We start from the raw sequence: 14,232 nt of genomic DNA on the forward strand, positions 1-14,232 counted from the left end.
TACCAACAGTATGAACAATGGACCAGATCACATCGGATTCAGCCCCCTGCTTGGAGTATCCAACAGTCTGCACCTGCTTTTCCTGGATGTGGAGAGCTCGATGTACTGACAATCTGCCCCTGACTGGAGGAGGAGGTTTGGAGAGGCAATGTATCCTGAGGTCCCACCCACAGATCACCCTGACAGCCTTCTAAAGGCTTTTGAACTGCCTTTAAATCTCTCTGACAACCAGGAACATTTTAAAATGATTCAATGACTTAACGATTCATAAACAGCTTCTTCCCCTCCACCATCAGATTTCTGAACGGTCCATGAACCCATGAATACCACTTCATTATTCCTTTTCTTTTATTTATTTTTGTAATTTATAGTAATTTTATGTCTTTGCACTGTACTGCTGCCACAAAACAACAAATTTCACATCATCTAAGTCAGTGATAATAAATCTGATTCTGATTTAAATATATTATAATTAAATAAGGACATTATCTTTTTTAATTCAAGAAAAGAATAAAACTAAACAAAGTTAATTATAAACAGTGAAGAATACCAACAAACAACCTTTAAGAAATAATTAATTCAAACACTTACCTATCTCCTAAAAGTCAGCACCTTCATTATAATGAACAGGATTCTTACACCAGCCAGTCCTGGTGTAAAGCTGAGGGGTAGATGCCAAGTCCAAAATGAGGGAGCTGGGAGCAACTTTCAGCTGATAGTTCCATATAGAATATGGAAAAGATCCAAAGAAAAGATTCACTGGAATTATACCAGAACTGAGAGGTTATTACCAATCTGGATGGATAAACCAGAGTGGGGTCCTTTTTTCTAGAAAAGAGAAGCCTAATGGCCATCATTAAGATTATAAAAAGGTTTGATGGATGGAGAAAGAGGAATGGTTTGCATGTGGTTGAAACCAGAACTAAGCCAGAAATAAGGTACGGAATAGTCACTAATAATAGAAGCAAAATGCTGGAATCAATCATTAGATTAGGCAGCATCTATGGAAAGGAAAAAGAGTTAATGTTTCAGGTCAGAGACCCTTCATCTGATGTTAACTCTGTTTCTCTATTCACAGATGCTGCCTGACCTGCTGAGTGTTTCCAGCATTTTGTTTTTTATTTCAGATTTCCAGCATCGGTAGTTTTTGTGATGATCTTCATCAGTCATAAGTTCACTCAGGAATTCATGCAAAAACTTCTTTGCCCAGAGAACGGTAAGAATGTGAAACTCGGGGAAATGGTTGTGGCAAACTATGGAGATGTATGGAAGGAACAGCTGGGCATGGACTCCAAATTTTTTTGAATTTGTCATACACTGTATGTAGTCTTTTCTCTCCTCTGAAAAGCCTTTGACTGGGTTAACCAAGAGTTATGAAGAAACTTTCAGAATCAGAATCAGGTTTATTATTACTGACATGAAATGAAATGTGACATGAAATTTGTGGTTTTGCAGCAGCAGTACAGTACAAAGACATCAAATTACTATAAATTACAAAAATAAATAAATAGTGCAAAAATAAGGAATAATGTGGTGTTCATGAGCTCATGGACCATTCAGAAATCTGATGGCAGAGGGGAAGAAAGGGTTCCTGAATCATTGAGTATGGATCTTCAATGTACTTCATCCCCAATAGCAGTAATGTGAAGAGGGCATGTCCCGGATGGAGAGGGTTCTTAGTGATGGATGTCACCTTCTCGAGGCACCTCCTCTTGAAGATGTCCTCAATGGTGGGGATGGTTGTGCCTGTGTTGGAGCTGGCTGAGTCTACAACCCTCTGCAGTGTCTTGCGATCCTGTGCATTGGAGCCCGCATAGCAGGCTGTGATATTTATTACTATTCTGTGTCTGCTATAGTATGACTTAGAAACCATAGACATATAAATATGTTCAATACAGCCCAACCTAATGCAGAATGGGGTCAAGCAAGGTTATGATCTTGAACTAATCCTCACTGAAAGAAAAGAGTGTTCAAAGACCAAGACTTCAAACCTAGCACCCAGCAGCAGTAATCACTGCCCTGATGTACATGGAGTGGACAACCACAAAGTAGGCAGACATGAGGCAATAAAGAAGTATCAAAATCTGTCTCTACACAGTCCTCTAAATGAACTAACATGGTGGGTAAACCAGTGTCAGAGTCCTCTCTCTGACCAGCATTGAGTCCCTAATCACCCTGAGCCAGGTTCAGTGGGATGGCCACATTCTTTGACACAAGACTCTCAAGCTCCACCATAGTTAGAAGTTTCCAGAAGACCATAGAAACCTCTTCAAGAATGTTCTTAAAATCTTCTTGAAAAGGTGTAACTTCTCACTCACTCATTGGAATCCATGACTTCCCAAATGTGGAGAAGGAACAGCTGGGCAGGCAGAGAGCACCTCGAGTCTCCATGATGGAAGCATGCAGAATGCAGATGCCATGTGCAAACCACTGGCAACTTGAACTTAGCTCTCTAAGCTCTGGAATTCCTTCATTCCCTGCTAAAAGCTCTCTGCCCCACTATCTCTCTCTCTCTCTCTATCCTTAAGGTGCTCCTTAAAACCTATCTGATAATCCTTTGGTCACCTGTCCTGACATTCATCTCCTGTGGCTTGGTGTCACTTTTCTAAAAAGGAAAATTCTCTTGCTGAACTATTTGGGAAGTTTGCTGTGTTAAAGTTGTTATATAAACGCAAGCTGTTGTTTCAGACCGAAAGGATGTGAGAAGACTGCTATGGAACAATAACATATTGTAGACCTATTGGCCTTGGTGAACTCCTTCTCCACCTTAGTGCAATCTATAAGGAATATACACATCCACACTTACAGATTCATTGCCTGTTGATTCATAGATGTATGGAACTGTTTACATTAAATTTGTAGGATAACTATTCTTCACGGTGATTTTCCATTAAAATTTTTTGACTCTAAAAGTGGGATATGGCTTTCTCTGGTAAAACTATTTTGCTACTCATACTCATAAGACAAGATATCTTTATTAGTCACATGTACATCAAAACACACAGTGAAATACACCTTTTGCACAGAGTGTTCTGGGGGCAGCCTGCAAATGTCGCCATGCTTCTGGCGCCAACATAGCATTGCCCACAACTTCCTGACCCGTACGTCTTTGGAATGTGGGAGGAAACTGTAGAACCCAGAGGAAACCTACGCAGTCACGGGGAGAACGTACAATCTCCTTACAGACAGTGGCCAGAATTGAACACGGGTCGCTGGCGCTGTAAAGCGTTACACTAACCGCTACACCACCGTGCCTGCCCACATCATTCATATTAGAGAAGTGTTTGAACTCCTTAACTCCTTACATTTGCCCCATTCTGCCCCTTAATGTCCTTTACCCCTGTGCTCACTGACCTATGTTGGCTCTCATTGGGCAACATCTCGATTTGAAAATTCATTCACTTTTTTTAAATTGTCTCATCCATCCATGTTCTTATAATCTCCTCCAGTCCGTTTGACTGTCCTTCATTCCTGGGCTTCTCCAATTTAACCTCTTGCTCATTCCATTGGCAACCGTGCCTTCAGCTAGCAAACACTAAACTCTGGAACTCCTTTCCAAGATCTCTCAGTCTTTCTTTCCTCATTTATGATGTTCTCTAAAACTTAACTCTTCAATAAAGGTTTTAATCATCTGCCCTCATATCAACCTATATGGCTTAGCATCAAAGGTTATTTGATAATGCTTCTGTGAAGCATCTTTGGGCACTTTGCTACACTAAAGGTTTGATATAATGCAGGGTCTGAATGTTGAGTTTAGATGGCCACAGAGTATTGAAATCCAACATATATAGGGCCAAAATCTAGTTATTAGAATTGGGAGCAGTAGGCATCATGGGGATCATGTCTGAGGATTGTGGTGTGATATCAAAGGAGCATCATTGTTCCAATCACAAATGAATTGGCCTCCACATGTCACTGAATCCCATTTACTTAGAGCATTCATCAGCAATGGGTAATACTTCCCTCTAAACATTATCCAGGAAGGTCAGGGCAACTATACCGAGAGTGATTTATGTCCAATTAATCTGAGCCTTTTTATTGAAGAATGAGGGAATCTTGGAATTGGGTCTGAGGGAAATGGTAGAGATTGGGAACAATAATGGAAGGACTTAAACCTGAAGATGTATATTTTAAATCGTAGACATGAACGGATCGAGGGCTGGTTTAGATCAGTATGAATTAGAGTGACAAGTGGGCAGGGTTCGTTAAGGGAGTTGGGAGTATGTAGTACAGTTTGCATGAGCTGTGATTTGTGGATATAGGGAATTGGAGGCTGGCCATGGAAATGTTGGAATGTTGAGTTTAGAGGTAAGTATGGATGAATGGTTCAATGGCAGCAGCTGTGGGCAGTGTTCCAGAGGTAGAAGTGAGTGGCATTGGGTGAGCTATCTCCAGGTGATGACAATACTTGCACCAGTATTGCTTATGTTTTAAGCATTTTAACAATACTATCAAATACATCTCCACCTATTGACTGTGATCACTTAAACTCTTGCACATTTTTAGTTCTGCTTTGAATCATGGTCTTTTGAGTAAACAATTGCCTTTAATGTTTCTGATGAATGAAATGGTGGCCTATTTATTGAACTTTCAGTTGTTTTACTGAAGTATGTTAGTTTTTAGACAGTATTTGGATAGGAGTTCATGTTCCCCTTGCTCTATGGCTATGTTTTTATGGGCTTCCATGAACCACTAGCATTATATGATTAAGTATTTTGGCGTTTACTTAAATCAGCCCACTTGTTCCAATCATTATCCTGATCATTATCACTCTCTAAAATAATTGATATTGAGGAGACCAGATAATATACAATAATCAGTGAACTGCTGATGGGTGTAGAAGTTCCCACTAAATGATAATTTTTTCCCTATTGCTTGATAAAGCAACAGAATGATTTCTTAATGAATGGCATGGTCTAGGCATTTAAATATACTGAGAAGCAGTGGTGGTGTGAGGAGAGTGTGCTAAAGCAGCAGTGTAAAGCAGCAGCTGCTGAATCTCAATGTCAGGGTGGGGGGGCATGTGGGGGTTGGGGAAGAAGGCCTTGGTTGGCCAGCATGCCAACCACTTCACCACGGGCATCTTCTCAAGGCAGGTGTCACAGCTTGGTATTGGCCTGGGGAATATTGTGAGTGACTCATCTTGTTCTATGGCATGGAGATCAGTGAGACCCAGATCTCTGTGTATAGGGAGATGGCGCACTTCTACAGTGACCTGAGGCCTGAGACCCTGGGCTGCCTGGTCTATCCTAGGTAGTTGAATTAGTCCTTTGTTTCCAACCACTCTGCATTTTATTTGCTCATTTCAGGATCTGGGCATCACAGGCAAGAGCAGCATCTATTGCCATCCCTAATTGCCAATGAGAAGGAAGTGGTGATCTACTGCAAAGCTTTAGATGTAAGTGCTTCACCAGTGCTGTCAGCGAGGGAGTTCCAGTATTTAGACCCAGAGACAATGAAGGACTGGTGATCTATCTCCCCAAGTCAGAATGGTTTGTGACTTGGAGAGAAACCTTCAGGTGGTGGTGTCCTATTGCCCTCGTCCTTTTTGGTGATAGAGGTTGCAGGTTTGGGAGGTGCTGCAGGAGTAGCCTGAGTGAGTAACTGCAGTACATTTTGAAGATGGCTCACACTGCAGCCACTGGGTGCCAGTGGAAGAGGGAATGAATGCTTTGAATGGTGAATGGGATGCCAATCAAGTGAGGGTTTTGTCCTGGATGGTGTCAAACCTTTTGAAAGTTAGAACTGCACTTAACCAGGCAAGTGGAAAGAGGGTATTCCATTACATTCCCGACTTGTGCTCACTCCTGAATTCCAGCTATAAACAACAGAAATAGTTTTCCACATTCTATTGAGGTGCAATCACCATTCATGAGCCTTAAAAATCTGGAACAACTCAAGCCTAAATATGTGAGAGTCAGCATAAATCCAGTCAGGAATATGGAAGAAACTTTACGCAGAGAGTGGTGAAAATGTGGAATTCGCCTCCAGAGGGAATCCTTGGGATGAGTACATATATTTAAGGTGGATTAATGCAAAAAGGGGAAACAAATATGAGGAAGCATTAGATTAGGCATATTGACCATTTGAGCCAAGAGGCCTGTTCTCCTATTGTAAAGTTGACCAGCCATTACCTTGGTGAAATTTGCAGCTTGTTTTTTTTTCACACTCCTTCAATAGAAGGTGAAGGAAAGGGCAGTATCTGTCCTGAGGTTGGGTCAGGGTTTGGGTTAGACAGGGGGTGGTGCAGTATCTGTCCTGAGGTTGGGTCAGGGTTTGGGTTAGACAGGGGGTGGTGCAGTATCTGTCCTGAGGTTGGGTCAGGGTTTGGGTTAGACAGTGGGTGGTGCAGTATCTGTCCTGAGGTTGGGTCAGGGTTTGGGTTGGACAGTGGGTGGGTGCAGTAGTTGTCCTGAGGTTGGGTCAGGGTTTGGATTGGACAGTGGGTGGGTGCAGTAGTTGTCGTGAGGTTGGGTCCTGATTTGGGTTAGACAGTGGGTGGGTGCAATATCTGTCCTGAGGTTGGATCAGGGTTTGGGTTGGACAGTGGGTGGGTGCAGTAGTTGTCCTGAGGTTGGGTCAGGCTGCACTGATCCTGGGCTTCATTTTCACAAATGCTCAGGCAGGCTCCGCTGCTTTGTACGTGGGGAAGTGAGCGCAGGCAAGGTGCGATTTATGACATTGTTCGCTTCCGGCGCAGCTTGCAAAGTGTTTTATTGAACAACACCTGTACATCTTCTGAAACCTCCAACCGACTCCCCGTCAGTCTGCAGTGTAACGTGGGGGCGGGGGGACTCGCAGACTCCAAATATCACCCCATCTCCCAGGAGACTCAGATTAAGCATTTAACACCAATGTTTTCCTGGTATCCTGACATGGAAGACGGTTCAAGCATCAGGAAGGCCATTCAATTCTCGTTTTCACAGCCCTTTTTAAGAAGCTCCAAAGCTCCACTATATATTTTGTCCTTGCGAATTCATCCTGAAACCCCACGCCCACCCTTTGTTTCTTCTCCCACCGTACCAGCAGGTCGTGCTCCCCATGTTCCCAACAGCTCCACCATGTGAAGAAACCTCTCCTTATTTCCCCAATGCTCATTTGGGAAATTACTTGAAAACGGGTATCCCTGGACTACCCTAGTTAACCCTTCAATCCACAAGCCATCCGCAGATGCTGTTAGCGAACAGTTGTACCTTGCACGGTTAAGGACGCGGGGCAATCCTCTATCTCAATAGGCGGCGCGACAGTTTACTCATCATACATGAGGGATTGGAGATTAATTCCTAACATTTAAAATACAGGCACCTGTTTCACCAGGTAGTACATGCTTCCACGCAATACCTCAGAGTAATCCTGATTTCGTTCCCTTGCTGCCAAGCATGCAGATTACAGACCGTTGTGGACAGCGGTACCACATGATCCGATATCTCTGACCATATTTCAACACAATAGATGCCACAATTTTCCTCATGTAATGCTTCAACACTTTGCAACACTCCAGCCCTTCCCCATGTGAACATTAAACGTGAATTTGTCACCCACCCATCCCAGCCAGTTCTGCATTGAATGCTCTCCCAATGTTCAGACAACAACAGCCGGGGCTATCATAAACCTACACTCACAAGTCTGTGTGTATATGTTGGGGGGGGGGGGGGGGGTAGGGGAGAAGAAGGCGGCTTTGAAGGGAAAGGTTTTCTGCATTAAACGAAGGAGTGGAGATTTCAATCTGCCTCAATCAACAATCAGGGCTAGTTTGGGTAGTTACTCTGTGTGTGTGTGTGTGTGTGTGTGTGTGTGTGTGTGTGTGTGTGTGTGTGTGTGTGTGTGTGTGTGTAGGGGGTGGGGGAATTGGGCGGGGGGCGTGGTGGGATAGTTCATTACACCTGCACTTAAACTTTGGGAAGGCCCATTTTCACAGAGCGAGTCCAGGCTACACCTGATTCACACGGCGACTCTTCGCGCAATCAGGGGAAAAATAGAGAGCCCCCTCCCCGCCCTCCTCCCCCCGTACAGCACCGAACCACACAGGGCAGTCTCCTTTTGAACGCCAACTCCACCGCAAAATGATAGGGGGACCAAAACTGCTTGTTCATGAAAGTTTGTTCCGCATTGTTGCTAAACTTTCTGCAGCCCTTTCCACGTTTCCTCGAGGATTCTCCCGTGTCTTGCAGCGTTTGCATTATAATCTGTCAGATCCTGGGTCATCCGATCAACCTCCTCTCTCGGTTTAATGCTATTTAAATGTTGAACTCCCAGTAGGAAGTCGCTTTAGGAAGTAAAGGCGCAACAGTTTCTTTAGAAAAGGGAAGATTGTGAACATCTTCCCTTTCACCGTCTCCATCATTCTGTATCCAATACAGTTCAAACAGAAAGAACACTTTAATAGTGAATCCTGAAAATGACAATTTGTTGGTCGCTCAAGTCGACGAGGATTTTCACAACTTAGATATTATTTGTAAATGTTAAACTTGGCAAAAATGTTTCATAGTGAGGCTGTGAAAAGCTGTGCAGGGGATGAACTGTTGGTGTTTCATGTGAGTACCACCTCATCATTCCGCTCACTGCTGAATGTGGGGTCTTACTGTGGAGCGAGGTCAACACGACAGGAGAATCCGGGCAAGATATATCGACAGGGCATTGTCACTGTCGTCCAATTTACACATTTCATTCAAAAATGTTTGTTTGCTTTGGCCGCGTGTCTCGTTGCTTCTCTATTGGAGACAAAAACCGCCACAGAAAAGGCGCATATGCGAATCTTGCGCCGGCATATGGGCCTAATTGTGTCTAAAGAGTGATATTTTTGTGTCATTTTGTGTATTTTGCAACAACGTGCATCTGTTTAAAACGCGACAATAAAGGGTATGAAATACGGCGACGTCCGCCGGATAATGCGGGAGCCGGTCTAAAGGCGCGATTCTGCACTCAGGTATTATATTATTTGAAGGTGAGATGGGCAGCTGCTCCGTGTGAAGGGTATTCATATATTCGCTTAGCATATGTCGCTACAAATCACTGTATCTTCCTAACAGTGGACTCATTTGCTTGAAGCCAGTAGCGCGCGTGAGACAGGCTATCCCCAGGACAGGTGTCGGGTGGACCATTCACCTTTCTTCCGATTCAGACCCACAATATGAACGCGCCTGACAAAAGGAGGGCTTTTTTTTTGCCTTAAAAAAAGGTGCAACGAGCGACCCTTTTTCCCACGTTAAACAAAACAAAACTTCTTTCTTGTTCCTTTTCGCCGTGCCCTCTTGCGTTACCAGACAGCTGTTGGTTTGCTCTACCTATCCAGAAGTCACAATAGCGCATCCGATTTTAATACACTCGCACATCTCACTAAGCCCTTCTCATTGTTTACTGAGGTTGTTGGGGAAGGGGTGCTAATGTTATTTAAAGCACTCGGAACTATAAACTGTGATATTTGCCTTCGATGGGCCCATTCACGACATTGCAAAATTGTCCTCATTGCCATTAAATTGGCAAAATAAATATCGGATTGAGAAATTATCTGCAAGCCATATGCTTTCAATAAAAAAGACAAATAAGGCAGAGATAGGAATTGCAGTCTGCCTGTTATAAAAAGCATTAAATAATCCAATGTAAACTAAATATTGCCGCCTCTGAATAGGCCATTAAATACCAGGCCAAGATGTGGGTTTTCCAAACAGGTGTACGCTTAAACTCATTACTTTCCCCCTGATTTTATCAGGTTTGTCTGCAATGTTGTGCTTGTTATGCTAAGAGAGTAAACACCGGCCAGCAGTTGCTGTGAGAAAGGGTAGAGTTATCAGAAAACGTTGGTCCGTAGGTGATTTAACAATAAACTTGCCTTCTCCCAAGGCAGGTATCACCTGCTCCTGGTTCTGTGACTAATGCATCCCACAATACTCCACTTTACAATCTCTCGCAACTATTTATTGAACGAAATCTATTTATTATTATTTTAGCAAACAGTGGTACCAGGTGGGGCTTTATTTTCTTCCTCATCTTTTGTTTGAAGGACGTTTGAAGTGGGCAATCTGAGTTTGGAAGCTCGCTCTGCAGATTTTTTGCTGCCCATCCGCTGTGCTAAAAAAAACCTGCAAGGCAGCCGTTCAGTAAATAAAGCAGGAAACAAGAGGGGAAAGTTCACTTCTAGGTGAACGATTAAAAGAAAAACGGAGCTATAGAAAATTTGAGAGGCACCAGATTTTAATTGCTGACCCACAAGAATTTGTGACATGCGCTCCCGAATACTCCTATTTGTTTTAACAGTGCGCCCTCGGTGACGCACGGCGCTGACGAGTTTTGTTCCAGGAATAGGGGCAGATGCCAGATCGGTGGGACTGGCTGACGATTCTTAATTCGTTCTTAACACCCGCTAGAGGGTTGTTTCTGTTTCTAATGGCCCCCACCACCCCTAACTTTATCAGAAAGCACAGGTTTGCAATGTGTGATTTCTATTCCTACAAGCTCCCGGTTGTGTAAGATGCAACTGAGTAATTCCTTTCTCCTCGGGTAACGTGTCTCTCTGCCTCTTCTCCAGCTCGGCTCTTTCCAGCGGGGGAAAGAGAGTTTAAAATGCTCGGTTCAAGAAAAATACACCTCGAGCAAACCTGAAGATTCTCGTTAAAGATCCAGTGCAGATGCGCAATGATTCTTACATTGCGCGTCTGCACTGACTCTCTGGGACATTTTATTGCGCGGTGTACTGCTTAAAAATAAAAACAAACCACTCAATGGCATCTCCATTCCAACTGTTTTCTACGAAATAAACATTTTCAGCAGAAGGATGCATCTCCGCCGGATTAAACACAACCCGTTTGAATGCCAAGAGGTCTCAGTATTGGAATTTGTAACTGAAAACACATTTGGAATTTAAAAGGGAGTTTGCAAACATTAGCACTTTTTACATGTTAGGATGTTTAAGATTGCGTTGTTTTTATGCATCATATCATTGGATTGAATTTCCTTGTTTGAATTATGCAGGCTAGTTGCAAGCAGGAATGATTGGTTGTGACCCGCTGTCTTGCTGGAGAATTTGCCGCACTGGGGTGTTATGGTTCAGAATTAGTCGCTGACCCTTCCCTTTCTTCTCCAGCGCCGGGGAGTATAGAAAGTGACAGACAAGGCAGTGCAGGGCTCGCGTGGCCTCTTGCCGTGCGCCTGGCGCCTGGTTAATTCGGGGCACGTTCCCGGCGCACGCTGCCCGCCTCCTTCCCCTCAGGGGACCCCGCCAGCCGCGCACACGCTCAATTACAACTTAAAGAAGGTGCCTCTCTCCGTCAATGCATGCAGCCTCTCTCACCCAACCCCTTCTCTCCACCCCTCCCTCTCACACTCTTTGCATTCCCATCCTTACTCTCCCCTCCCCTCCCCCTCCACTCCTCCCTCACCCCAGCCGTTCCCTGTACACCAGCATTGTCTCCACACGCTATATAAATCCAACAGCTGGAGTCGTGTGCCAGAGCTCAGGAGAGCGCACTTCACAGCTCGGCCGAGTCAGAGGCCCCGGGGGCAAGGACAGGCGTGTGCCACCGCCCGGGACAACCTTCCACCGGCAGGGTCCCTACCTTACCAGCCACTGCCCAGGTGGGTGCGCATTTGCAAACTTTGCACCCTTCTCTCCATCGTTTCTGGCGGATGGAGCTGGCTGCACCGAGTGCTAACATTGCAAACAACGCTGTATCTCATGATGATGTAGGACACAAGTTGCCTTAGAGTATAAGACACTGGTGCTGTCCGTGCGCTCTTACGCAGCTAATCCATCATCCTCTCTTCTCTCTCTTTCTCTCTCTCACACAGGATGCCTCCTAAAACCGATTGCTCACCAGCCTCCTTCACCACCGACCGGGAGCAGTTCTCTCCCCTCTCCGAGGACGACAGCAGCTCGTTCGAGTGCAGCAGTCTCGTCCTGTCTCCAGACGGTGCTCCGACTCCCCGCCTGGGCTCCGGGGACGAAGCGGGAGGCTTGCGCACCCGAAAGGTGGGGCAGGGCGCCTCGGAGACCAGGAGGAAGAAAGCGAGGAGCCGCGCCAGAGTTAAGAGCGAAGCCTCGGCCACCAGACAGAGGAAGAACCGGCGCATAAAAGCCAACGACCGGGAGCGCAACCGCATGCACAATCTGAACGATGCGCTGGACGCGCTTCGGTGCGTCCTGCCCACGTTCCCGGACGATGCCAAGCTGACCAAAATCGAAACGCTCCGCTTCGCCCACAATTACATCTGGGCACTGACCGAAGCTCTGAGGATGGCGGAACAAGGGCGACAGGCTTATGTGCCCAACAGCAGAGGACCCTCCTTCGAGCTAACCAGCTCCCCCAGCCTCTGCCCGCCCTCGCCCTCCTCCTCGGACTGGGACTGCTCGCACTCCGCCGAGTCCCTGAGCCCCCAGAGCTCGGCCGACGAGATGTTCCCGGCGGCGCAGCAGGAGCGCACTCACTCCCTGCACAGCCCTCCCTTCGCCGGCTTCGTTTGACTCTTTCCCTGGCGTCGCACCGGTGTTTTGGTGCGCCGATTGCCCTCCTCACCTCCTCCGGTGGGGGCTGGCAGCGGCGCGGAAATCAGACTTGCCTTATTGCCCCGGAGTAGTTGGCCTCTTGAACATTGCACTTTCCCCCGAAGTTGAGAAGCGAACTCGGCTGTAGGCTGTCACGGTGCGATGTGGGAGGGCGCTGCGCTTGAACAGACATTCCCCGCGCCGCAAAGAACATTGCGGGACCTCTCCCGAATGTGACTGTGAGGTGGCTCCCCGGCCCGCGGCTCACGAACCCCACAGCCAATAAGGAATCGCGCTTACGTCTCCAGCAATTTTTATAATTCCAAATGATAAATTATATCGCCCACGCGTGCATTTTTTATATTTATTGATGCAGAATTTCTTAGGAAATATATATTGTATATAAAAAGAGATTATTCTGTCGCGTTGAATCATTGTTCGAACGTCTCCTGCTGTTGGCAAGATTCTTTTTCTACGTTGTAATAAAATGTTGACTTTATTCCGCACGGTTTGCCGTTCCCTTCCTGGTACCCGGAGCGGAATAAACTCCACAAACTCTCCTCTCGATTCCACCAAACATCCGCTCGGGAACGGCGCTGGCCCGGTTGCAAAGCGCCATCACACACACACACAGTGCAAGACCTGCTTTAGACAGGTTTGTGACACAGGAAACGTGCAGGTTGCCCCAGTATTCGGGGAGTGTAAGTGTTGTTAGGTTCGCTGTCAGTTAGAGAGCAAGTTAGGCGAAATGAAAGAGAAAACTGTGATACTATAGACCAGGGCATTCTGGACATATTCAGCAGGCGAGCAGTATCTGTGGACGGGGAAACGGAGCTTACAGCTCAATGCCTTCCAGCAGAGAAGATTATAACTCTCTTTCCAGTGAAATACAAGTGATTCTCCTAAGATCTACAACCAATGGGATGCGTTACACAACCCACCAATGTCTTGCGCCTTCGCTGCGCCGGTCCAAACTTTGCGCTTGGAGAATGCGCCCAGTCCTTACTGGAAATGGATTCAGTGACAATTGCGGGTGTTGTTGTTAACTGACCTCAGCCACGCACGCTAACAGCCTGGGTTGCAGGAGGGCGGGAGGTTCGCCGCATGCACACCCGGCCGCGCACACCACGCGAGCCACATGTTACACAACGCTCTTATACAGGGAATGTGATGGTATTTTAGGTAAATTCGGTGGGGTAGGAGAGTTTACAACTTTCCTCAAATCCACAGCCCTACATCCTCGAGAAAACCATTCAACCCGACCAAAGCAACAAACAATCTGCTGGAGGAACTCAACGGGTCGACCAGCATCTGTGGGGGAATTAACTGTCTCCGATTTCAGATGCTGCTCGACTCGCCGAGTTTGTCCAGAGATTGTTGCTCCAGATTCCAGCATCTGCGGTCGATTGTGTCTTCAAACCAACCAAAGATCTGATGAAACATCTCTAAATATCCGGACGTAGAGGAAGGGCGGATATAATCGTTCTCCAAACCCGCAGATTGCAGTGTTTTGAGACAGAGATAGATAGAGACAGAGAGAGAGAGGTGTCGTCACTCAGTGATGCGGATCTCCCAGTGAAAATCTCCACGAGAATGACAAACCCAAACAGCGAGATGATTCCTTAATTCTCTCTCTCTCTCTCTCTCTGCATTACAAATGCTCTTCTAAGCCAATTGTGGTGTTCACTTCATTCAAAGGGCTGCGTGGAGGGGCGGGGGGTGTGGGGGGTCAGGAATGCCACAACCAGTTAACT

At 46.0% G+C, this 14,232-nt stretch overlaps 1 protein-coding gene across 1 annotated transcript; it reads left to right on the forward strand.

The window, feature by feature from the left end:
• Nucleotides 1-5,194: 5,194 nt before the first annotated feature.
• LOC127584576 (neurogenin-3-like) lies at nucleotides 5,195-12,457 on the forward strand. The gene is made up of 3 exons (XM_052041350.1): nucleotides 5,195-5,253; nucleotides 11,431-11,571; nucleotides 11,785-12,457. Exons 1-3 carry the CDS (start codon nucleotides 5,195-5,197, stop codon nucleotides 12,455-12,457), a joined length of 873 nt encoding a protein of 290 aa, XP_051897310.1.
• The last annotated feature ends 1,775 nt before the right edge of the window (nucleotides 12,458-14,232 follow it).

Source organism: Pristis pectinata, chromosome 30 (genome assembly GCF_009764475.1).
Source record: "Pristis pectinata isolate sPriPec2 chromosome 30, sPriPec2.1.pri, whole genome shotgun sequence".
Classification (NCBI taxonomy): domain Eukaryota; kingdom Metazoa; phylum Chordata; class Chondrichthyes; order Rhinopristiformes; family Pristidae; genus Pristis; species Pristis pectinata.

Bases quoted from the DNA above. Each gene is read 5' to 3' on its own strand.
- LOC127584576 (XM_052041350.1), top strand. From the start codon at position 5,195: ATGGCGCACTTCTACAGTGACCTGAGGCCTGAGACCCTGGGCTGCCTG. The intron at 5,254-11,430 runs GTAGTTGAATTA...TAAATCCAACAG, and splicing joins GGCTGCCTGGTCTATCCTAG to CTGGAGTCGTGTGCCAGAGC. The intron at 11,572-11,784 runs GTGGGTGCGCAT...TCTCTCACACAG, and splicing joins CCTTACCAGCCACTGCCCAG to GATGCCTCCTAAAACCGATT.